The sequence below is a fragment of the Dreissena polymorpha genome, chromosome 5, assembly GCF_020536995.1.
Source record: "Dreissena polymorpha isolate Duluth1 chromosome 5, UMN_Dpol_1.0, whole genome shotgun sequence".
Taxonomy (NCBI): Eukaryota; Metazoa; Mollusca; class Bivalvia; order Myida; family Dreissenidae; genus Dreissena; species Dreissena polymorpha.
Genome location: NC_068359.1, coordinates 39,914,940 through 39,940,525, shown reverse-complemented (window position 1 = coordinate 39,940,525; position 25,586 = coordinate 39,914,940). Strand labels below are relative to the sequence as shown.

The window sequence follows — 25,586 nt, the reverse complement described above, 5'->3', positions numbered from 1 at the left end:
GGTCAAAACGTTCCCTAGTCAAAACGTCAGCGTGCGAGCGTGTAAGTGACAGTGAGTGGTGATCAAAATATCAAATATCAATAACAACGGTGTTTTCGACTGGTTTTTTAATATGCCATCTAAGAAGGATAGTCGATTATGGATTTTGGCTTCAAACATTATAAAATGTATTGTACAATGCATCAGCAAAATCTGGTTAGGTAAGGATTTATGTGTTTATACATATGAACTAGTTTTCGGTTAGTTGAAATTCGGAAACGATGGGTTGGTGTTTTGTCACAGAAATAATTTATAATGAAGTAAAATGAGTTTTATGTGTGTTTTTTTCGCATTTTTTTTATCTGCGTATTGACTATTGGGATTTTTTTGTGAATTGGGAATTTTTTAGTTTGAAATTGGGTAAAGTGGTCTTACTGGTAACTTAGTCCATATAAACGGACTCCCAGAGCCTTTGATAATTTTTGCTATGGCAGCTCTGGAATTCCATATGCACCCCTTCATAAACATGGGTGCAGTTCAGGGCAGCGAATTCGTGCGCTTCACTAAACAGACGTCGTTCGAGACAAATTGTGGAAAATAATGAATAAACTTCATAAACATGTTAAATTTACCTGAATGGCAACCTACGGATGTTATCCTTTGCATGCACCCTATAAAAACAGGACGATGTTTCAACACACTTTTCTCGCTGACATGTTTATGTTTAAATTTGAAACAGTGTATTCTGTATCGAATACCACATCGTTATCGACTTTATAGGCTGGAGCACATAACCCGACGTGCAAAATATTGGTGTACTGCGACCTAACCAATATTGGGTCAATTTTCCAATATGGCGGATACAGCGTACAAAACAAAACCTAAGTCAATAAAATCAATTATTTCATGCTTTAATGGTACCATTTGGATGAGTTTGTGGTTTAGAAAGGTAAACTATAATAAGTTCTTGCAGTTTCAGTGTTCCTTAACCCTTGCATTTTTCATAACATTTTGCACCCATGGACAAGAGAGAGCGCATTGCAACTCTAAGCAGCCCATTGGGCTAAAAAGCTTAGAGTTGAATTATTGCAACTAACTGGTAACGTTGCCTTTTTACGGTACCAACAATATATAGAGGAAAAATGCTGGTCTTACATATGTTTTATATATGTATGCTTTGTTCTTACTCGTTCGTGTGGGTTCAAATTTTAGTCAGTATGTCCACTTGAAATACCTCCACTATGGAAGTCAGTTTTTTTGCCAAATATCATGAAAGGTTGTAAAAGATAATATTTTGTTGTGTTGATATCCATGTCGAGTTTAAAATAGTTCCACTCCCTTTGAAACATTCTGGAGTCTGGAGTGACTTAACTGAAACTGAAGCATTTTGAACAAGCAAGAAATCACAAGTCATCATGCAAATTGCTCAGAACTTTTGTTTTCATGTTATCATAAATTTTTGTTAAGAGTTTAAACATATAATACCTGGCTGCCACGAGGTGATGCAGTTTTTCTGGTATGACATGATAGTATCTATACCAGACTTGAACATGTAATTCATGATTGAAAAGGTCTGATAGTATCTATACCAGACTTGAACATGTAATTCATGATTGAAAAGGTCTGCCTGCTCTTCTACTGTATACACAAACTTGGACAGAACATTAGTTGCAATAATGTCACTGCCCACATGCAATTTGTGTCATAAAGGCAAGAAAAGCTTGGGTGTAAGTCGAACATTAAAAGGCAGATGAGATCAATACATTTTCTTTGGGTCTCAGGTGAGCGCATCCAGGTTTTGAGCCTGGCCCTGTTGTCTTTTTATGATGTCAATGTTGCTACACATGTAATTAAGACAATATTTTGGCAAAATCTTTGTGCTTGTTATTTTAGAGACATTGAACACAACCAAGGTTGTCAACAAAGAGACATTTCTGATACTCACCAAGTCCAGAGAGCCTGGAAGGGGTCTGGTCACCGTTAGCAACCACCACTCATACTTGGATGATCCTTTACTATGGGGTATGTATGCTATATGATCAGCATTAGCAGCCACCACTTATACTTTGATGATCCTTTACTATGGGGTATGTATCCGTTAGTAACCACCACTCATATTGGATGATCCTTTACTATGGGATATGTATCCGTTAGCAACCACCACTCATACTTGGATGATTCTTTTCTATGGGATATGTATCCATTAGCAACATCCACTTATACTTTGATGATCCTTTACTATGAGGTATGTATCCGTTAGTAACCACCACTCATATTGGATGATCCTTTACTATGGCTCGATTGGTCATTGTCAGCTCGGGTACTACTTACATGTACCCCGGGTACTCTTAAGTATACTGACATGTTACCCGGGTACAGTAAATATACTTAAACGTACCCACTACCCAGTCGATATTAGACTACCCAAGTTGTATTCCCGCCCAAAATCTGATGTCGTAAAAAGCGCTACCTATTACCGTAAAACTATATTTATGTCTTAAACAAACTTCTCTTTTTTTTTTAAACTGCATCAACATGCTGTTGAGTATGAGTTTTGATAATATAGAGGCTGTTTAACAGAAAATTTAACATAAATGTGAACATTATTAATTTAAAAAAAAGCCGACAACGACCGATTTAGCGTGAAAATTCCCGGGTACGTTTTAGTATATTTACCGTACTCGGGGTAAATGTAAGTATACGTTAGAGTACCCGAGGTACATATAAGTAGTACCCGAGCCGACAATTTGTTAGCAACCACCACTCCTGCTTGGATGATCCTTTACTAAGGAGTACGTATGTATAAAAAGGTCTCTTCCTGCGTCATCTATGGGTCGATTTAACAGACCTTTTCCCAAAGCAAAATGTTTAAAAAATGCCCTATTTGAATAAAAATCCCAAGAAAATTAAAATTCCCTATTTGAGATTTTCTATATTTTTAAAATTAATGTCTAATAATTATTATATCTCAAAGTTATTTGAAGTATATCTAACGAAGTATGTAATTATAATTATAATTTCTATGATTATTTTCTTGTAATTTGGATCATTATATAGCGTACCGGTAATATTAAATAAGTTTTTCCAGAATTAGTGAACTTTTCGCATAATAAGATTCCCAAGCCCAAAATTGCATTTTTCGCAAAATGGCCAGGAAAAGGCCTGAGTAAATGAAAACATTTACATGGTTTATTTATTATTTGAAGCAGCATGTTAATTGTCTGATTATGGGATTTTTGCATGAAGTGTATGTGAAAAATATATATGTGTATATATGTGTATCTTTTGATGTGTTTGATGTAGTTTATTTGCTTGCTTGCAGGAATGCCAGATTAATGTTTTTTTTTTATGGATTATTGCTATTGAAGTAGTCTTTACTACAACAAACTCTCTTAAGAATTCATATGGTGTATGGCATGATAAAACAGAGCACTCCAGAATAATACTGGTCCTGACGGAAGCTTATTTGTTTCCCAAACAAATGGCTACCGAGTATGTTTTCATATATATTATCGACATGTGCTTGGTTGTTACTGTTGAGACTATGATTCTTGGATTTTGTGATGTGGAGGAATAAGGAGCTTAAAATTAGGCTATGTTTGACTGTGGTTATGTGTAATACCGGTAGTAAGTGTTGGGTCAACTTGGGTGAGCTTATTAAGATTTTTATCCTTCTTATCTCAAAGAAAAGAAATAAAAGCATACAATTTTTGGCAAGAACCTTTTGTCTGTCATTTCTCGTCAGCGTGTGTCGTCAGGCAATTGTCTAAATGATATCTAGGCTGAATTCTAAACTTGGTCATGTGGGGTAAAAGACTAGAATAGAACATCAAAGAGCTTGAGAACATTTAATGAGTCACATTTTTGAGCCCAATCATAATTAAAATTGCAAAGGACATTATTTTGTTCTATTGATATCCTGGCCAAGCACATAAAATCTGTGCCATAAAGGGTAAAATCTAAATTGCTTGGTCAGAAGTTAACATTTACTCCGTATCAAACAAATACCCAAAAAGGGTCAGTTTATCTATCAGTAAGTTTCTTTGGGTCTCAGGTGAGCACCTGAGGACCTTTGGCCATCTTGTTATAAACACTTTTAGAATAATGATTTAGCTTACTTAAGGAAATTAAGAACTTTCAAGCATATATAAAGAGAGAATAGCAGGTTACTGCCTGATGTTTTTGTAATATATCAGGCAAGGCTTAGAATAATATAATTATTATTATATTAATTATTTTATTCGTGCCTGATATATTACATAAAGATCAGGCAGTAACCTGTTTTTCTGTTTATCATACCTCTACGTTCCCAATTTTAAAGAAATCATGAAAAATTTGCTAAAAAGCTGCAGTTTTAGCGGGAAATAATATTACTTTTGTCATTTGACGTGTTAATAATGACGTCCTGAGCACGCGTGCTTAATATTTATAAAAAAATGTTTTTTGCTGTTTGTGTTGCCTTTTGTGTTGAAAATATATTACATCTTGGTATCAAATTGTTTGTTTTGTTGAATCTGATTGGATTTTACTAAAAATGATTACTTTATAGTTGATTCCGAGTAATATGACCATCCTCCACACATGACTGATATAAGAACATCCTGTTGACCATGATATAAAAAATATATCAGGCAACGTTATATCAGGCAGATATCAATGCGGTGGTATGATATATATTAGAACTGTTGCTTAAATTGGAATCCAGTTTCATGTGGTTTTACCTCGATTTTGTATTCTTTGCACATTTTTGTGTTTTGACTGCAGGTATATCACCATTTACATGGAAAAAAGGTATTATTAGGACAGGGGGGGATATTCACATACCATCTTATGTTAGTAATGTTAAAATGTTGGTGTTCGTTTAACTGCTTTTATTTGGCAAATAACAGTATTAAACTGATGTTATTTAAAACAGATTTCGAAATTGAGTAAAACAGTCAATACAATTTCATCATCAAATGAGACGTATTGAAGTAATCTTAAGATAGATGCTTTGTGAATACCGCCCCTGATGTACACTTTTTAAAAATGTAAATTCTCGAGTAAATTTTAAATTTAACCTCTAGAAAGTGACAGCTCTGCTTATGTGGGTAGTCCCGCACCCATCTCCCTTATGAATATCCTGGTTGTAATATTTTGTCAAATATGGAAACTGTTATGATTTCTGAAACTAGTTGCAATTTTTGAGTAGCATAAAGTTTTGTCATAATATATAAATAACATTGACATCTATTTGAGAATATAAATTATTTGAAAAACTGGACTAATTATGGGAACAACCCTACCGATGTTTGTCAAGCATTGATGGATGTTCAAAATCAACAAGCATAATTATGGTGACAGTGTGTTGAACACAAGTAACAGGTCTCTTTGTTAAAAATCATGGTCAGAATAAACAATAACCAAACATACTTTTAATGACAGTTGCATCCTATTAATTATGTCACTCTTGTATGTTGTTGATTTTGTGTTACTGAATTTACCAAGTTTCAGAATTTTATATTTTACATTTGTTGTATGTATGTCCTTCCTATTCCTTACTGTCTTTTTCCTCATTGCTAGTTTCCACATGTTGCCCATTACAAACATGAACACAATTTTGCTAGTTTTACCATGTTACCCATTACAAACATGAACACATTTTTTCTAGTATACACATGTAGCCCATTACAAACATGAACACAATTTTGCTAGTTTCCCCATATTGCCCATTACAAACATGAACACAATTTTGCTAATTTTCCCATGTTGCCCATTAAAAACATGCACACAATTTTGATAGTTTCCCGATGTTGCCCATGACAAACATGAACACACTTTTCCTAGTTTCCCCATGTTGCCCATTACACACATTAACACAATTTTGCTTGTTTGAAATTCCCATGTTTCCCATTACAAACATGAACACAATTTTGCTAGTTTCCCCATGTTGCCCGTTACATTCATGAACCCAATTTTGCTAGTTTCCCCATGTTGCCCATTAAAAACATGAACACAATTTTGCTAGTTTACCCATGTAGCCCATTACAATCATGAACATAATGTTGCTAGTTTCCCCATGTTGCCAATTACACACATGAACACCATTTTGCTAGTTTCCTCATGTTGCCCATTACAAACATGAACACAATTTTGCTAGTTTCCACATGTAGCCCATTACAAACATGAACACAATTTTGCTAGTTTCCACATGTTGCCCAATACAAACATGAACCCAATTTTGCTAGTTTCCCAATGTTGCCCATTACAAACATATGAACCCAATTTTTTTAGTTTCCCCATGTTGCCCATTACAAACATGAGCACAATTTTGCTAGTTCCCCATGTTGCCCATTACAAACATGAAAAAACTATTGCCCTGCCACATATTGCCACCACATATGTATTCTTGTAGAACGGTAGTAGAAGCATGCAACATGTGTAGCAGACTTGACATTTTCCAGTAGGCCACTACAAATTGATATTGCTGTTTCATGGAATTCTGACCCAAAACATTGCAGTTAGCTCAAGCAATACAAATAAATATAACATATTGTTATGCCATTTTAGATATAGTCAGAGCACAAAATGGAGGATTAAAAAAAGTGTACATTTCTGAAAATTGTTGAATATTTCAGCCAAACACATTCAGTTTATGCAATTCTACAATATTACTATTAACATTAAAACAAAAAATAAAACGTGTCGTAAAACATGCAGGGCTTACAGTAACCAAAATGAATAGAAAAAAGAACGAGTCACTTTTAAAAGACTTGGATATGTGACAAAATGGACCATGCTAGCCCAAATATTTTTTTTATTTTTTTTATTTTATGACTTAGGTACTGCAATTCAAAGAACATCTGATTAATTTGTTGTGGCCTTATGCATCACTCTAAGCTTTTGAGTTTAAATGTTACCATGTTATTGCACGTTGCATTACAGTTCAGCATTCAGCATTGTGGCACGTTGCTTTTTAATAAAAAAAATTGCCTTGGCCATATTATATCTAAGGTTTATGTAAGTCCATATCTGGTGTAACAATTGTGATGCATTTCCATTCTTGAGAACAAATCTACTATGTACTTACAATTTTTATTTAAAAATTGAGACACAGTTACCTCATAATTTGGATAGCCCTAATCTTTGAAAACATGAGAACTTCAAACACAGTTGTAATGAATGGCTGACACTGTGTGAAATAGTAGATAATATTTGCCTTAAATTCAGTTATTTATTACGAAAAAATGTTTTTCTATCAAAGTTTGATGTTGAATAACCCACAGTCAGGAGTGTAGATAAACAGGAATTAACCCTTTCCAACGCAGAAGCAAATTGAAAATGGCTATGTGCAAAACACATAAAACCAGAACAGCCTGCAAGTAACTGGCAGTTTGTTCAGGTTTTATGCTGTTTTCTACTCATCAGTATCTAAGGGTTGAAAATGAAGCCTTTAAAACTTAAATCTAGTAAGAAAGGTGTTTAATGAAATTTTACTTTCTAAGGGACTACAAATGTGTCAAAATACTTACAGGGTAAAGGGTTAAATACATGTCTAAGTGGTAAAGGGTTAAATATGTATCTAAGTGGTAAAGGGTTAAATACGTATCTAAGGGGTAAAGGGTTAAATACATATCTAAGTGGTAAAGGGTTAAATATGTATCTAAGTGGTAAAGGGTTAAATATGTATCTAAGTGGTAAAGGGTTAAATACATATCTAAGTGGTAAAGGGTTAAATATGTATCTAAGTGGTAAAGGGTTAAATATGTATCTAAGGGGTAAAGGGTTAAATCAAGAGTGAGTGGTATTGAAGTGATATGATAACAAGCATCTTTAATCCTAACAGTGGGCTATTCAGCAACAAATTTAATTAGAAAATGTATTATTTAAAATCTAACACAATCTTATTTTTCTTTGTTTGTATTATGACAGCTTTTACATAAGATCTGTATTTATTTAAACGTGACCCATCAATCTAAAAAGTATATTCGTCCACGCGTGTTTCAAAGTGACTGTAACATGCTAACAAATTCAGTGAAAGTATATTGGGCCAGTCTCCTTTGTAATGTTAGACATATAAATTATGGCATGATCACTAATGATCATTTAATATTATATATATGTAGCACACGGTCTTATTATATCTGTACAACATTATTATAAGCTGTCATAATTATATATTCTAAATTGATACTCACTTAAATGTTGACACAGAATTTTGATGGCATTATAATATGTGTATATTATCATGTAATATTTCTATATATGTATCACACTTTATTATCTGTTTAATATTATAGTTAGCTGTCTAAGATGATGGACACTTTTTTTGTCTTAAAAACAAGAATTTCTGCTGACAAAGAAGTCAGGTTTTGATTCAAGCATTTTTTTTTGCCGTGTCATTGTAAAACTACTGGTCAACGACGTAAACAGAAGTCAAGAACCTGAGCAGAACTTAGTATAAAATAGTTCTCAATCCAATGAAAGAATGTTTGTCAGATCATTATGAGGACCTTGATAATATGAAGTTTATAATAGTTCTGAATCCAATTAGGAAATACGTCTCGGATCATTAAGTAAATCTAAACAAAATTTCAGTTTGTTTATTGGCTAAATAACAAGATTTTGTTGTTGTGATGAGGGCATATAAATATTTCCTTCACCCTACTTTTTTTTTTATTCTTATTTATCAGACCTCCAAGGCATTGTTTATTTCAATATGAGTTTAGTGCATCGAAAGCCTAAGGCTTATCTGAAACAATCTCCAGTCTGTTTCCTGGGGAGAACCAGTACTTGGTGTTTATGGGGGAGATCTAAAGAGTGCTCTCACAGTGGGGATCAAACCCGTGACCTTTTGGTCACTAGGCGGCCTTAACAGCGATAATAAGATACTTTTTATGCCCCCACAAAGTGGGAGGCATTAAGCATTCCACATGTCTTTGCGTGATTATATCCGTCCATTCATCCCGAAACTGGTTTGAAGTCCTCTTTAAACTACTGGATGTTTCCTCCTATAATTTTTACAGTTGATGAATGACCTTGATTTTTAGATTATTACAAAGAAAGAAATTCTTGTTGCAACGAGGTTTGGCAGAATTATGTCCCTTTGTCAGTTTTTTCTTCCCTAAAATATAATTATAGTCCCAGAATTTTGTTTGGTTACTTCTCCTTGACTACTGGGTGAATCTAGCTTGAACTTTTACATTTGAATGACCTTAATCTGATAGTAATTGGTTAGAAATGAATTTTGACTGGGACCAGTTGTGGCTTAATTATTGCCCTTTGTATTTCTGTCCACTGTAGAATATATAGTGGATTTGTTCAAGCAGGTTTTATATTATGGTATTAGTGTCTGTTACTACTTTACAGTTTGTTTAATATTTGTATACTCATTTCAAAAAATCAATGTGATTGTAAAGAAGTGAAGTCTTTTATTTTTATTAATTTTGATATACATGTATATGTGACAGTTGTTTGTTATAAAGTTTAGTTGTTTATGTAGTTTTCATCTGTTTTGTTGTGACTGACCATGTGATTTTGAAATGAAAGTTTAATAACCAAATCCATATTGCTAATTATATTAACAATGTTATGCCTTACAAGCACAAATTCTGACACTTAGGTTTGTATAAAGACAACACTGCATGAATAGTCTTTTTTATATGACATACATAATCATATCTCAAAATTCCTGATAATTTGTAGTTCTAGTAACATAATTTGTCGTTCAATTTAAATAATTCAAATATTATTTTATCAGTGCATAGCAGAGCTAGATAATAAATGAAAATCAAAGAAATGGCAAAAGGAAACAAAGGTAGACAATTTTATCCATTCTGTGCAGGTTTCCGGCCATGGAGCAATTTACTCAGCCTCGGTTCACCATGTCGCTGGGTACCAGCCGCCAAGGAAATCTGCTTCTACTCTCGTGCTACCACTCTCTTCTTCACGCTTGGACAGTAAGTGGCTTGATTGTCATGGAAGTCATTCATGGTACAATGAGGATGACTGACAGATGATAATAAACAAGTTGAATCTGGCTCTGGGAAAACTTGGTTTAATGAATGTGCGTAAAGTGTCGTCCCATATTACAGACATGGCCAAGACTGTCACAGTTTACAAGCCAGACTGACCTTCAAGGAGCACAAATTAACTTGCCATTTAAAACTTCACAGGCCTCAATTATAAGTATTTACCTAAGAGGCATGGCAAAGTAAATTGAAAAAAGGGCATTTAAAAGTATGGTTGATTTAAGAAAAAGGCAAAAAATAGCATGAAAAGCCTGATTCGGGGAAATAAATTAAGCCTGTAATGATCAGTTTGGGGAAAATATTTACACCTATAAACATACATACTTGAGTTTTATTGATGTATTTAACTTAGATTTATTAATATACTTCATATGTTTACCTTTCAATAACTTCTATTTCACTAACATGCCATTACAGTAAACTGTATAGAGTGACAAACATCATAAATCAGAATATGCATGTGAATCTGATTATACGCAAATCCACTAAGATATAAATCAATTGACGTTTTCGGCATGGGTGCAACACAACATAAAATCGTAAAGATCCCTCTACTTTCACGAAAAAATATTAATTTTGACGACGTCTTTTAATGAAAACTTGAGACGCTCTGTTAACAGTCTGACAATTATGGATGTTGCACTGCGCTACTGACAGTTGTTATGAATTTAAACAAAAACGATCTTTTTTTTTTCCGGATCATGAATCAGCAACCACCCAATAAGGTTGATGTGAAAACTGCGTGAGGGTTACAATCTTTAGAAGCAAAAATTACTGGACAGCAAGTCAGATGATCTTGCATTTTACTGTCAGGCTTTTGAAATGTATGTCTGCAATGTCCAAAGGGCTATCGCCATGTCTAAGATTAGCCTGTGTAGTCTGCAAAGACTAATCAGGGATGATACTTTCTGCCTCGACTGTTTTTTTGTGTTGATGAGACTTACTATAAAAGCGCAAGTGTCGTCCCTCAGCCTAATTAGCCTGTGTGGATTGCAGAAGCTGATTTAGGATGACACTTTACGCGCTTTCATTAACTCTTTCAGTGCGGCAACCGAATTTTGAAGGCCTTTGCAAACAGTTTGGATCCAGATGAGACGCCACAGAACGTGGCGTCTCATCTGGATCTAAACTGTTTGCTATTCTGATATTATTCTTTGAAAAAAAATTGAAGAAAATGCTAATTTTAGAATTCAGCAGATGACATTTTAGCAGACGACAAATTTCCCAGCATGCAAAGGGTTAGTTCTCATTTTCCCAGAGCACAGCTCATTTAGAAATCATCCAGGACCATTGCAATACTATTTATGTTGCTCCCTGACCTATAAAGTATTTACCATGAATGATTATCTCAATGATAATCTCAATTCACAAGCCGGCGAAGAAAACAATTCTGAATTTCATTCATTTCATTTAAAATTAGTTTTTTGGTAAGCACAAGAACTTTGGAAAACAGTCAAAACTATTTCCTGGTTCATATTTCCTGGGGAAGGCTTCACAACACATCAAGAAAAAGTGCACTATGAAGATATTGAATTGATTTAACATTGTTTTTTTCTGTTCTCATTTAGGGCCTGTAGGGGGACCCATTCCCAATGGAAGAAAGTATAAATTTTGTCCAAATGGGAACATAAAATTTCCCAATTGAAGGTTTCAAAAACAAAAATATTTTTTTTTAGATAAATGAATCTCATTTAGTTCATCTCCCATCAAGCTCATAAGTTAAGACATTGCATGCTGGGAAATTTGTCGTCTGCTAAAATGTCGTCTGCTGAATTTCTAAAATTAGCATTTTCTTCGATTTTTTTCAAAGAATACTATCAGAATAGCAAACAGTTTAGATCCTGATGAAACGCCACGTTCTGTGGCGTCTCATCTGGATCCAAACTGTTTTCAAAGGCCTTTAAAATTCGGTTCCCGCACTGAAAGGGTAAAGACATAGTATATTTATGCAAATTATTTTTAAAGTATTTTTAAGCAAAAAGACAGCAACACTAATTTCCCGATTTCAGCAAAACAACATGATTTTTCCGAATCCAAAGGGACCCGGCCAAATTCCCAAAATGGTGAAAAAAACACTTTATAAACAACAAGTTTAAACCAGTTATGACAATGTTGTGTACTGTCAGTGTTCCAGGTAGGATTTGATAAGTGTAGTATGCTAATTTGTCAAGAGTGCACTTAAGCAGGTGCAGTAATATTATCCCTGTGGCATATCTGTATGTAGCGTATGTTTTACGAGTACATATTTCATATAACATGTATTTATATTTTATTTTAAACATTATATCTATAATTAATTAAACAAGTTCAACTGTAAAAATTATAATATTCCTGTATTATAATGTGATCAGATCAAATAAGGGCCTGGTTATGGTCCAATAGGCCAAGGTAGTAGGACCTTGGGGCGACAGAATACTATGCCCCTCTGTTAACCCTTTACCACATAGATACATATTTTGATGCATTTGTAGTCCCTCAGAAAGTTACATTTAATTAAATACCTTTGTTACTAAATTCAAGTTTTAAAGGCTTCATTTTCAACCCTTAGTTACTGATGAGCAGCAAACAGCATAAAACCTGAACAAACTGCGAGTTACTCACAGGCTGTTCTGGTTTTATGCTGGTTGCAAAAGCCATTTCCACATTGCTTCTTATGGGGGAAAGGGTTAAGGCCTGGCTGGAGCATTGGGTCTATGTTTGCTGCTGCCTTTTGCAGGTGTATCCCTGTGGTGCGGGGTGACGGGGTGTACCAGGAGGGCATGGACCAGATCCTGGACAAGGTCAACACTGGACAGTGGGTCCACATGTTCCCAGAAGGCATGTAGCAGACATTAGTATATTATGAGAGCTAATTCTGGGAATATCAGGCTTAATGCATGAGCGTAAAGTTTGATAAGCACAGGCTAATCAGGGACAACACTTTCCGTCTAAACTGGATTTTCGTTTAGAAAACACTTCGTATGTACAATAAAATCCACAAAAGCGCAAAGTGTCGTCCCTGAACAGCTGGTGTGGAATGCACAAGCTAATCTAATTTTTAGCTCACCTGATTGCTCAGGTGAGCTTTTGTGACTGGTCTTTGTCCGTCGTATGTCCGTCCGTCCATAAACATTTGCTCGTAAACACTCTAGAGGCCACATTTCTTGTCCCATCTTCATGAAACTTGGTCAGAAGCTTTGTCCCAATGAAATCTCGGCCGAGCTCAAAACTGGGTTGTGCCGGGTCAAAAACTAGGTCACTAGGTCAAAAAAAAGAAAAACCTTGTAAACACCGTAGAAGTCACATTTCATGCCCAATCTTCATGTAACTTTGTCAAATTGTTTGTCTTTATTATATCTTGGTTGAGTTCAAAAGTGGTTCCGATCCGTTGAAAAACATGGCCGCCAGTGGGCGGGGCAGTTTTCCTTATTTGGCTATAGAGAAACCTTGTAAACACTCTAGAAGTCACAATTTTTGCCCCATCATCATGAAAGTTGGTCAAAACATTGGTTCAATTGATGTCTCGGACGAGTTCGAAAATGGTCGAGATCGGTGAAAAAACATGGCCCCCAGTGGGCGGGGCATTTTTCTCTATATGTATATAGTGGCAGTTTTCCCTATTTGGCTATAGAGAAGCCTTGTAAACACTCTAGAAGTCACAATTTTTGCACAATCATCATGAACGTTGGTCAAAATATTGGTTTTATTGATATCTCGGACGAGTTTGAAAATGGTCAGTATCGGTGAAAAAATATGGCCGCCAGTGGGCGGGGCATTTTTCTCTATATGTATATAGTGAAAACATGTGAACATAGTAGAAGTCACATTTTTGGCCCAATTTTCATGAAATTTGCTCAGAACATTTGTTTCCTTGATACGAGAGTTGAGTTCAAAAATGGTTCCGGTCAGTTGAATAACATGGCTGCTGGGAGGGGGGCAGTTTTCTCATTATACCCCCCCCCCTTTCAAAGAAGAGGGGGTATATTGTTTTGCTCATGTCAGTCCGTCCGTCCACCAGATGGTTTCCGGATGATAACTCAAGAGCGCTTATGCCAAGGATAATGAAACTTCATAGGTACATTGATCATGACTCGCAGATAACCCCTATTGATTTTCAGGTCACTAGGTCAAAGGTCAAGGTCACGATGACCAGAAATAGTAAAATGGTTTCCGGATGATAACTCAAGAACGCTTAGGCCTAGGATCATGAAACTTCATAGGTACATTGATCATGACTCGCAGATGACCCCTATTGATTTTCAGGTCACTAGGTTAAAGGTCAAGGTCACGGTGACCCATAATAGTAAAATGGTTTCTGGATGATAACTCAAGAATGCTTTTGCCTAGGATCATGAAATTTCGTAGGTACATTGATCATGACTCGAAGATGACCCCTATTGATTTTCAGGTCACTAGGTCAAAGGTCAAGGTCACGATGACCAGAAATAGTAAAATGGTTTCCGGATGATAACTCAAGAACGCTTAGGCCTAGGATCATGAAACTTCATAGGTACATTGATCATGACTCGCAGATGACCCCTATTGATTTTTAGGTCACTAGGTTAAAGGTCAAGGTCACGGTGACCCATAATAGTAAAATGGTTTCTGGATGATAACTCAAGAACGCTTATACCTAGGTTCATGAAACTTCATAGGTATATTGATCATGACTCGCAGATGACCCATATTGATTATCAGGTCACTAGGTCAAAGGTCAAAGTCACAGTGCCAAAAACATATTCACACAATGGCTGTCAAGGTCACGGTGACTCAACTTAGAAAAATGGTTTCCGGATGATAACTCAAGAATGCATACGCCTAGGATCATGAAACTTCATAGGTACATTGATCATGATTCGCAGATGAAATAATGATGAAACTTGACCAGGATGTTTGTCTGGACAATATCTAGGTCAAGTTTGACATTTGGTAAAGATTGAATGAACCGACTCCTCTCAGGTGAGCGAACTAGGGCCATCTTGGCCCTCTTGTTTGATTATTTACCTGCAATATTCTTTCCATTATCTTTATTATGCATGTTTATAATGGGCAACAATGCCAAGTACATTAAATCATGTAATAACATCTTGAAATGTCAATTGTTTACAACTTTTTTTTTTCTCAATACAAAAACCCTTTTGAAATTATAATAAGAAAGTTATTTTAAATTTATTTTAACTGTGGGAATTATTATCGGGTAATAAACGGCACCACGGACATCTTTGATTAAATTTTTCACAATCAAATTTAAATATAAAATAGTAGAGAATAATGTACAACTGTTATCTGTCCACTTGGCAACCATATAAAAGTTCAAGAAATTGTTTGCATTATTTTTATGTACATTCCTTTACTATTTACCAGGAGTTAACAAATTAATTCATGTTTCACAAAGATATTAGCCGCGCTCAGAGAAAACGGGGTAATGCGTTTGTGTAAAATGTCGTTCCAGATTAGTCTGTGCAGTCCGAACCGGCTAATCAGGGCCATTGCCCCTTAAAAACTCAATTTTCGTTAGTAACTGACCTCTGAAAATACCATAAAAGCGGAAAGTGTTTCTGATTTGCCTGTGTAGATTGCACAGGATAATCTGGGACGACACTTTCAGCACATGCATAAAAACTTTTCCAACAGCAAGGCTGATATCATTTTTGTTCCAGGCCTGGTGAATGTTACAAAGGAGCGAATGAGACTGAAGTGGGGGGTGGGTCGGATCATAGCAGAAGCTGATGTAACTCCCATCGTGCTACCATTCTATCATTTAGGTCAGCGATTTTGTTCCTTCTTTATAAAGTACGGGTAATAGGCACTTTGCTGATGTCACCCCCATAGTGCTACCATTCTATCATTTAGGTGAGCGATTTTGTTCCCGCTATAAAGTACCGGTAATAGACACTTTTCCAATCTGGGAAATCTAGGGCGCTTGGGATGGTTAGGTATGGTAATTAAAAATTTGGAAATAAAAATAATTTGATGTTTCTCGTGTTTGCTTAGCTTGTTTACACTTTATAAATGTTCAGGGTAAGACAAATAAAAATTACATATCCTTCATGTGTGGATAAAGCAAACATTTTCCATAATTTACCATGTATGAAGGGCAGTCTTACCCGCAAATTTCAATTAAAAAAATGATTGCGAGTTATAAATTGTAGCAACTGTTTGTTGAATAGTAAAATTGCGGATGATTGAACAGGTTTCTTTCTTAGAAAACTTTGTTTCCTACATTTTAGCATTAAAAAATGTGCGAGTTATACATGCATGGATGTGCATAATACGTAGTCAAGTAAGGTATGGTAATAATATAAAGAATAGCAGCTGCACATAGTTACAAGGATGGTTTTCTTTTTATTTCCAGGACTGGATACAATTTTACCGATTCAACCTCCCCATTGGCCTCGCTTGGGAAAGGTTAGTTTATGTATTAGATTAATAATTAATACATTTCGTAACCATTTTAAATTGTTATAATATACTTGTTTAAAAAGACTTGTTCATAGATATTGAAAGTTAACCATTCTATGTCATAACTGGAAGGGTTCAAGCATAGGAGCTGAAATTTTCAAGTAAAAGTTTTATAGTAGTGAGAACTAAAACTGAAAAATAATGAAACAAAAACTGAAAAATAATGAAACAAAAACTGAAAAATAATGAAAAGAAATAAAGTTTGTTTTAGGTTAACCTTGATACTCTGAAAAAATAGGCTAAAGCCTCAAGGTCAAGGCCGTTAAATTTTGTTCTTTTATTTTGACATTTTTTACTTTAACTTTGTCATGTACATGTTGTCAGCAATTTTTATTAGAATAACAAGTTGTCATCATTTTTTATTAGAATAAAAAACACATGTCAGATTTGTGTTTCATATTAAAAATGCCTAATAATTTTCATATGCCCATTTAAAAACGGGATGTAATATGGGAACACCTGTGGCAGGCAGGTGTGTATTCTGTTGGCGTCCATTTTAAATCAGATCATCATGGAACTTGGTGATACAGTTACTTGGCAGGAAAGAGTGATGCCTATTATTATTGAGGACAATGGCATAAAGGTCACAGAGGCTTGTAACAGGAAATACGTGTTAGCACATTATCTAGAGAAACCTTTGACCTACAATCATGTGATTTGTAAAGTGTTTACTTGGATGGAAAGGAGGATGCCCATTAAGTTTGAGGTCATCAGGTCAAAGGTCAAGCCTCAAGGTCACATGGGTATAAAAAAAAAGTTTCTGTCCAATATCTAGAGAACGCCTTTACCTTTGACCATCTAAATTGCTTAGCTTGTTGCCTGGGAGGAAAGAAAAATGCAAATTGAATTTGGGATCAACATGTTTTCGATCAAGGTCACATGTGCTTGGAGCATGAACATTTTTTGCATACATTATCTAGAGAATTCTTAGGATCTCATATATTAGTATGCTGGTTAATCTTAACATAACATAATGATGACCCTTAATGATTTTTAAACCAAGAGATCAAAGGTCAAGTTCACAGGGATGACTTTGCTGCAAGTCAGGGGAATACATGTTTTACAAATATCTATTGTTCTTTTTTTTTGCACAAAGCAGTGAAAAAAAATATCAGTCTGTGAAATGATCCTTTTTGTGTAAGCAAATTTGTACTCTTCTGTAGATTGTTACCATAGTGATAGGAGAACCAATAGACTACACCGAAGAAGTGACCCGAATGAAGACACAAATGTCTAAGGTAAGACTTCATTAATGTCTAAAACTGAAGATGTTTTGTTATCTAGCTTTGGTTTAACATTGTGACAAAACTGTGACAAAACTGACAACAGGAAAGAAAAAATATTTTTTCTTAAGTACTGATTTGAGATAGTTAAGAAGACAGCTTAATATAATGGATTTATAGATATATATTTAAAAATTGCAATTTATATTTGATTTTTATGTCCCCCACCACTATAGTGGGGTACATATTGTTTTTGCCCTGTCAGTTGGTCTGTTGGTTTATTTGCTCCAACTTTAACATTTTGCCATAACTTTTGCAATATTGAAGATAGCAACTTCATATTTGGCATGCATGTGTATCTCATGGAGCTGCACATTTTGAGTGGTGAAAGGTCAAGGTCATCCTTCAAGGTCAAAGGTCAAATATATAGCTTCAAAGCGGCGCAGAAGGGGACATAGTGTTTCCGACAAACACATTTCTTGTTTTTAGTAAAGTAGGATAAATGGGAAATCACTTGCATTGGTATTGAAATTTAAGAAAACATAAAATGATAGGATTTATTCTTTGCAGTTGTCAGTAACGTTGTTGATATCATTTCTATGTTTTCTTCATTGCACAATATTATTATGTAAAAACTGTCTGAAAAAGTATGTATACTTCATATGCTTTTTTGTAAGATAAATCTAAAATAATATTTTATCTATCCAAGATTGAATTTAGTGTTGAGTACATGTAGTAAGAATGATTATTACTGATAGTAATATATTACTGTTTATGTATTATGACACATTTTTCACAAACCATATGTAATCACAATTCAAAAGAAACTTGTTATTAAAATTAAGTTTATAATAAAATACCATTTTAAGTAAGTAATTAAATATCATTTTTTATTTCCTTTAAGAAAAGTGAAAATGTCTGTTACACCTTATTAATAATATATAAATAAGTGAATGTAATCACATTGCATTTGCTGAATTTACTTACTAGTATATTTATTTGTAAAATGTAGGTATCTTGTACCTATACATTTTTTTATTTGGGTCCATTCTTTAAGTAAATAAATGAGCCTCTCTGTGGGAAAATGGGGCTTAATACATGTGCGTAATGTGTTGTCACAGATAAGCTTGTGTAGTCAGCACTGGATAATCAGGGACAACACCTTCGGCCTTTAAGGCATTTTTCGTTCAATTCCAAAATCTTAGGCAGAAAGTGTCATCTCTGCCTGTGCGGACTGAATAGGCTTCTCTGGGACAACACTAAGCACATGCATTAAGCCCAGGTTTCCCAGAACATGGCTTTAATAAATGTTATAATTTTCAGGAGGAGATACGGAAGGCAATTACAGATGATATTGAGGAGAAAGTCTATCAGCTGAAACAGGAAGCAGAACGGGTTCATTTCCCTCGTATTGGGTTGACATCTCCCATAGGGGTGTTGTCTACTGTAGATGAGTTGTCAGCAGCCAGTGGAACAGACGTGACATCACAGCCCAGCAATGGCAGATAGCAGAAGAGAACAGCTGCATTTGAAAATATATGCACATGTTTTTATTGTTATGTGGATTTTTAAATCTGGCTTATATATTAGTGAACGCTTGGCAGGCGGCCGGTTTGGGCAAATTCTATGTGAACAATAACAATTGAAATTTTTGTATTTTTGACATTTTTTGGCCAACAATCAGGACAATTGGAAAATGGTGATTTTTATCATCCGTTTTAAAAAAACTGGACGTATTATAGTTTCACCTTGGCGGCGGGCGGCGTCCACAGCAGTGTCCGCTCTCTAATTCAAATCGTTTTCATCCGATCTTCACCAAACTTGGTCAGAAGTTTTATCTAGACAATATCTAGGTCAAGTTAGAATATGGTTTATGCCGGGTCAAAAACAAGGTCACAGGGTCACTTAGTGCATTTCAAGCATTTAGCATGGTGTCCGCTCTCTAATTGAAGTAGTTTTTATCTGATCTTCACCAAACTTTGTCAGAAGTTGTATCTGGACAATATTTAGGTCAAGTTCGAATATGGTTCATGCCGGGTCAAAAACTAGGTCACGGGATCACTTAGTGCATTTCAAGCATTTAGCATGGTGTCCGGTCTTTAATAGAAGTAGTTTTCATCCGATAATCACCATACTTGGTCAGAAGTTGTATCTAGACAATATCTACGTCAAGTACGAATATGGGTCATGCAGGGTCAAAAACTAGGTCACAGGGTCACTTAGTGCATTTCAAGCATTTAGCATGGTGTCCGCTCTCTAATTGAAGTAGTTTTCATCCAATCTTCACCAAATTTGGTCAGAAGTTGTGTCTAGACAATATCTAGGTCAAGTTCAAATATGGGTCATGCCAGTCAAAAACTAGATCACTAGGTCACTTAGTGCATTTCAAGCATTTAGCATGGTGTCCGCTCTCTAATTGAAGTAGTTTTCATCTGATCTTCACCAAATTTGGTCAGAAGTTGTGTCTAGATGATATGTAGGTCAAGTTCAAATATGGGTCATGGTCAAGTTATCAAGTTGTCCAAAACCTTCAAACGGGCGTATCTTGTTACAATATGTGAACAAGTCCCTTTGAATCAAAATGATTTAAATAGTCCGGTCAGTTTCACATTTGCCAGTGTTTGACTATTAAATGAATATTTATTAACATTTTAATCAATCTTGAGTGTATTGCTTTTTACATAAATGAGAAAAACTCATTTGATCACTGTTTCAAAAATTCAAATATGTAACAGCGTATCAAAGCAAAAATATTATGTCAGTTATTTTATGTCATCTCTTCATTTCAGTATTTTTAGACCAAAAATTTACTAAGTCATTCAAAACTTCAAATATTTAGTTTATTCCTTTACTGAATATCAAACTTCCATACTTTTTCCCCTACCCGGACATGTACCCTTACATCACTCAGTGGCGACATAAACAATTTGGCATTAACCCAGTTATGCCTAGTGGACTCTCCCATCCTTCTAAATTGGATCAATTTATTTCAAAAATTAGGGATGTCTAGTATATTTATTTCTATATTTAGAATACTTTTTACAGAAATTCCTTTAAGCTAACAGCGCAGACCGATCTGGGTCTACGCTGTTTGCCAAGGCCTTTTTTTATAGACGCTAGGCATAAATAGGTTAAAGCAGTTTCCGCATTTTTTGTCTTGTTTTACACAGAATTCGGGTAATTGATCTTGCTCTTTGTTATTTCCAAGCAGCTGTTGTTTATATTGCTATAACTTGTTTACGCACTGTTCAGGATTTTTATTATTTAATTTTATTGATTGTACGTGTGTATGCATTCTATTTATCTTGATCTGTTTCTTTGCAGTTTTAGTTGGTTGATATTAATATATTTTTGATGTTTATTTTATCTTGGTTCTGAAAATAAGCCATTGGTTTCCTTTACATCAACATTTAATAGTTCTATAATATGTTGTAAATAGTAGTGTTCATGGTTTTATTTTGATCTATATCTCCTATGGGCTCTGGTTTTGGTGAACAATATAGCAAATGTGTTTGTCAAAATGTATCATATGAATGTCATGCTTCATGAGTATTATTTCATATTGTTTAAATGATATTTATTATGTGTTTTGTTTATGCTAGAACAAGTAGCCCACTACTCCGCCCCCTCCCCCCCTCAAAAAAAAGAAAAAGATTTCTAATAAAAAATAAAAATAATACATCATATTTGCAATACGTTTAAGACATTCTTATAATTGTTAACGTAATTGTTTAGTTTTTATGCTCGAGGACGCTTTTATAAAAGTACGGGTAATTAATATATGCCATCTTCAGTTGTGCAGTGTCATTGATAAAATAACACCCCATCGGATTACCTGTACATCCGTGAAAACCATAGATAATTGACACTATCAATTAGTATATGTGCATGTGTTTATTGTCCCCTACCTGTTTCACCGGAGGGGACTTATGGTTTGCGCTCTGTGTGTCCGTCAGTCTGTGAGTCTGTCACACTTTTCTAGATCCTGCGATAACTTAAAAAGTTCTTAATATTTTTTCATGAAACTTGAAACATGGATAGATGGCAATAAGGACATTATGCACGTCATTTCATTTTGTTCCTACGTCAAAAAATTCTGGTTGCTATGGCAACAAATATTTTAAAAATATATATATATATATTTCTGACAATGGTGGAACTGTAACTCCAATATAACGCGCTCCGTTATAACGCTTAATCCAATATAACGCGGGGGGTGGTTGGATCCCATTTTTTCTCCAACCTTCCATTTGATTTCTGATTCAAATCCGTATTATGCAACTTCATGTATTTTCAGACAATTCAAAGATGGCGGCAATCACATGTTGATTGCTTTATTCAACCGTCCGTTTAACCGATTATAATCGCCTCGAGGTTAAACAACACCGACAGTTAATTGGTGTTAATCTATCGTGTAATGTCAATAAAGGTGTGAAAAACTCGCGTGTCAGTGTTTATTACATGTATTCCTCATCAGAGCGGTTCAGTGCGATAATTTCCTTAAGTTAAGTGCAAGCGGGATAGTTATACAATTAAAGTAATTCAAAACGATTGAAACATTCTTACTTTGATATGGTTGCAGTTTGACTATATTAAATGAGCGGCTGTGAAATATACTGCCCACTGTATAAAACAACTTTTTCTGTCATTTCATGATCATTCTAGTATTATGTCATTTAATATTTCAGTTCATGTATAAGAAATTAAATAATGCAGACGATTTATTTACATGCGAACGCAGTGTACCGGTAATTGTTAACAGAGTTTCACTTTCATTTTCGCGCGGTATCAGAAAGTCCCCGGGAAACACGTTTTTTGCATGCGTATGACGCAATATAACAATTTTTGTACATGAATCGTATTGCATTCAATCTAAATTTAAAGTCGCTCGTCCAATGAAAGCTCTGCCCCATAATGCACTGTACTCTTAACACTTCTGAAAATGGCATATATGCGTACGGTTGTGTTTACGAATTTATTAAACATATATCGTCATTTATAATAAAGATTATTATTTTTAAGTGATGTTGCAATTTTATTGGATTATCGGATAAATGTGCACATAAGCAAAGCGGTATGTATACTGTTATCGATACGATTCGGTTTATATTCATGTATTTGCGTCAACACAGCATGGCAATATACATGACCTATATTATAGGCTATTCTATACCTGTTTTTAACCAGGTTTTCCGAAGGAAAAAACTGGTTATTAGATTGGCGAATGCGGGCGGGCTGGCGGGCGGGCGGAACAAGCTTGTCCGGGCCATAACTATGTCGTTCATTGTCATATTTTAAAATCATTTGGCACATTTGTTCACAATCATTGGACGGTGTGTCGCGCGAAATAATTACGTCGATATCTCCAAGGTCAAGGTCACACTTTGAGTTCAAAGGTCAAAATTGGCAATAAATGAGCTTGTCTGGGCCATAACTATGTCATTCATTGTGAGATTTTACAATTATTTGGCACATTTGTTCACCATCATGGGACGGTGTGTCGCACGAAAGAATCACGTCAATATCTCCACTGTCAAGTTCACCACAACTTAAAATAGATTTATTTTGAAACAAACTTACAAAGGGGGTTAATTTTGTTTGTTCATTTCAAAAGTTCAGTTTTAGTTGTCTCCCTTAATCAGATTTTTTTTCACAATAAAAACCTGGTTTTGTGACAATTTTGTCCCTTGTTTTTTATAGCGCCCTGCAGTAAATGAGCTCAAAACTTATAACGCGGATCCGTTATAACGCTGTTTCGCGGCTTGGACCCCATTGACCGCGCTATATTGGAGTTACAGTGCTTGGCAATAGTCTTGTTTATTATATATCATAGAGATATTTGGACCAAACAAAAATGTGTCAAATACCTGTGGTTTAAACAGCATATATTCACAATTTTGTTGTTGATTGGTTTTTTTTTTTTAGCTGACCTGAGCACAACGTGCTCATGGCATGCTTTTGGAAAACCATGATGTCCTTTGTCCGACTGTACATGCATGTGTCCGTTTAATTTGTCTTCAATCAACATCTCTTGAACTGCCAGGCAGAAATTGGAAAAACTTCATAGCAATGTTCCCTGGATGCTCCTCTATGCAAATTGTTTAAGTCCAATACCTTCATCGGAACTGGGCGCAAAATGGGATTTTGAAAATAAAAACGACTTGTGAAACCGCAAGGCCCAGGATTTTTTAATATTGGGTAGGTAGCAAATTATTGTGGTTCTCTATAAGGCTTATTCAAATTATGCTTCCCAGGTCAAAACTGGTCCACAACTGTGAGCTGCAATTAGGTGGAATAATGACACTTATTGAACTTTTTGCTCAGTATCGAATCAATTATGATGTTCTTTTCCATTGTATTTGTTAATTTTATTCTAGTAAACTTTGACATGTGCAGTAGTCATTCACATGAGTCGCATTCTGAGAATGAGTCGCATTCTGAGAAAACTGGGCTTAATGCCTGTTTGTAAATTGTCGTCCCAGATTAGCCTGTGTGGTCTGTACAGGCTAATCAGGGACGACACTTTCCGCCTAAACTTGGTTTTTGGTAAGGAAACTAATAATACCATGAAAGCGGAAAGTGTCGTCCCTGATTAGCCTGTGTGGACTGCACAGGCTAATCTGGAACAACACTTTACACCCATGCATTATGCCCAGTTTTCTCAGAAAGCGACTCACATGATGTTTGACTCAGACTGGGTGTGATAGTCTTGATTTTAGAATAACTGTTTTAGAATATCAGGGCCTGCATGGTTGCTTAAAACTGAAACAACCAGTTTAGCTAGCAGCCGTTCATTTTTGGATCAAGTTATTTATGTGACTTAATTGTTAATATACATGTATGTGTTGATGGTAATCAAAATTGAATGCTCAAATAATTGCCTAAGTTTGATAATAGTATATTGCTTTCCAAATATATGTTATTTGAGTCTGAAGTTAATAGGTTGTTACCTTAGCTGGCCATTAAATGTTTTAAGCAACTGGGCCCAAAAGGTCATATAAAATGTGTATTTTGTAATTGTATTTATCACAGATGATATGAACAGTATTTTGAAAATGGACCGTGCTCTGTGAAAAAGGGGTTAAATGCATTTGCATAAAGTGTCGTCCTAGATTAGCCTGTGCAGTCCACACAGGCTTATGAGGGATGACACTTTCCGCTTTTAGGATACTTTTCGTTTCAAGAAAGTCTCTTCTTAGCAAAAATCAAGTTTAGGCGTAAAGTGTCGTCCCTGATTAGCCTGTGCGGATGTGCAGGCTAATCTGAGACGACACTTTACACACATTCATTAAACCCTTTTTTCACAGAACACCACCCATTTGTTATTTATTCACTGTATACTCTTATTATACTGATCATTTCATTTTGATATTCTACTACATGTTTTGTGCTGTATCAATTGAAAGAAATTCGAATCTTGCTTTGTTAATCATCAGTACATAAAGATCTGAGCATTTGTTTTGGAAAAAAACCTGAAACTTAGATAAACAGAGATTACAAGAATGAACACCATTTTACAAGTTTAATTGTTTATCATATTCTTGACATTAAAAAGAAAAGCCAGTAAAAATGATGAATGGACAAGGTTTTATTAAAAATGTTTGCGGCCCCACTTTTCAGCCCGAACTTAATTGCTTTATGTGTCTAGTACAAAAATAAACCTATGCAGTTATGGTTATAAATTCAATAGCGATATGTCAAATTACTTCTTATTTTTTTAAGTATGTCTGTCAAATTTTACATTTAATATGCATATAATCATGTGTCATGATTACATATGCTGGTACTTTGTATTCGTTTTGTCATTAAATTCAAACAGAACATACCCAACTTGTCTGTTCTTGCATTAAATATGCAAACAACTTTGAATACAAAGTTTTCTTATCACTTGATCAAATGTTTGATCTTGCTTTTCACTATTTATGCCCCCCTT

General features: G+C 35.0%; 1 protein-coding gene across 2 annotated transcripts; it reads left to right on the top strand.

The window, feature by feature from the left end:
- Nucleotides 1–40: 40 nt before the first annotated feature.
- On the top strand, nucleotides 41–25,478 carry LOC127881910 (tafazzin-like). Of its 2 annotated transcripts, XM_052430121.1 has the most exons (9): nucleotides 41–200; nucleotides 1,873–2,001; nucleotides 4,744–4,770; nucleotides 9,803–9,917; nucleotides 12,706–12,806; nucleotides 15,629–15,733; nucleotides 16,324–16,376; nucleotides 17,594–17,668; nucleotides 18,977–25,478. In XM_052430121.1, the coding sequence occupies exons 1-9, from the start codon at nucleotides 113–115 to the stop codon at nucleotides 19,160–19,162; spliced, it is 879 nt and encodes a 292-aa protein (XP_052286081.1). In that variant the 5' UTR covers nucleotides 41–112; the 3' UTR covers nucleotides 19,163–25,478. The 2 variants fall into 2 exon arrangements, with proteins under 2 accessions (XP_052286081.1, XP_052286082.1); XM_052430122.1 differs by lacking the exon at nucleotides 4,744–4,770.
- The last annotated feature ends 108 nt before the right edge of the window (nucleotides 25,479–25,586 follow it).

Bases quoted from the DNA above. Each gene is read 5' to 3' on its own strand.
- LOC127881910 (XM_052430121.1), top strand. From the start codon at position 113: ATGCCATCTAAGAAGGATAGTCGATTATGGATTTTGGCTTCAAACATT. The intron at 15,734-16,323 runs GTCAGCGATTTT...TTTTATTTCCAG, and splicing joins GCTACCATTCTATCATTTAG to GACTGGATACAATTTTACCG. The intron at 17,669-18,976 runs GTAAGACTTCAT...TATAATTTTCAG, and splicing joins TGAAGACACAAATGTCTAAG to GAGGAGATACGGAAGGCAAT.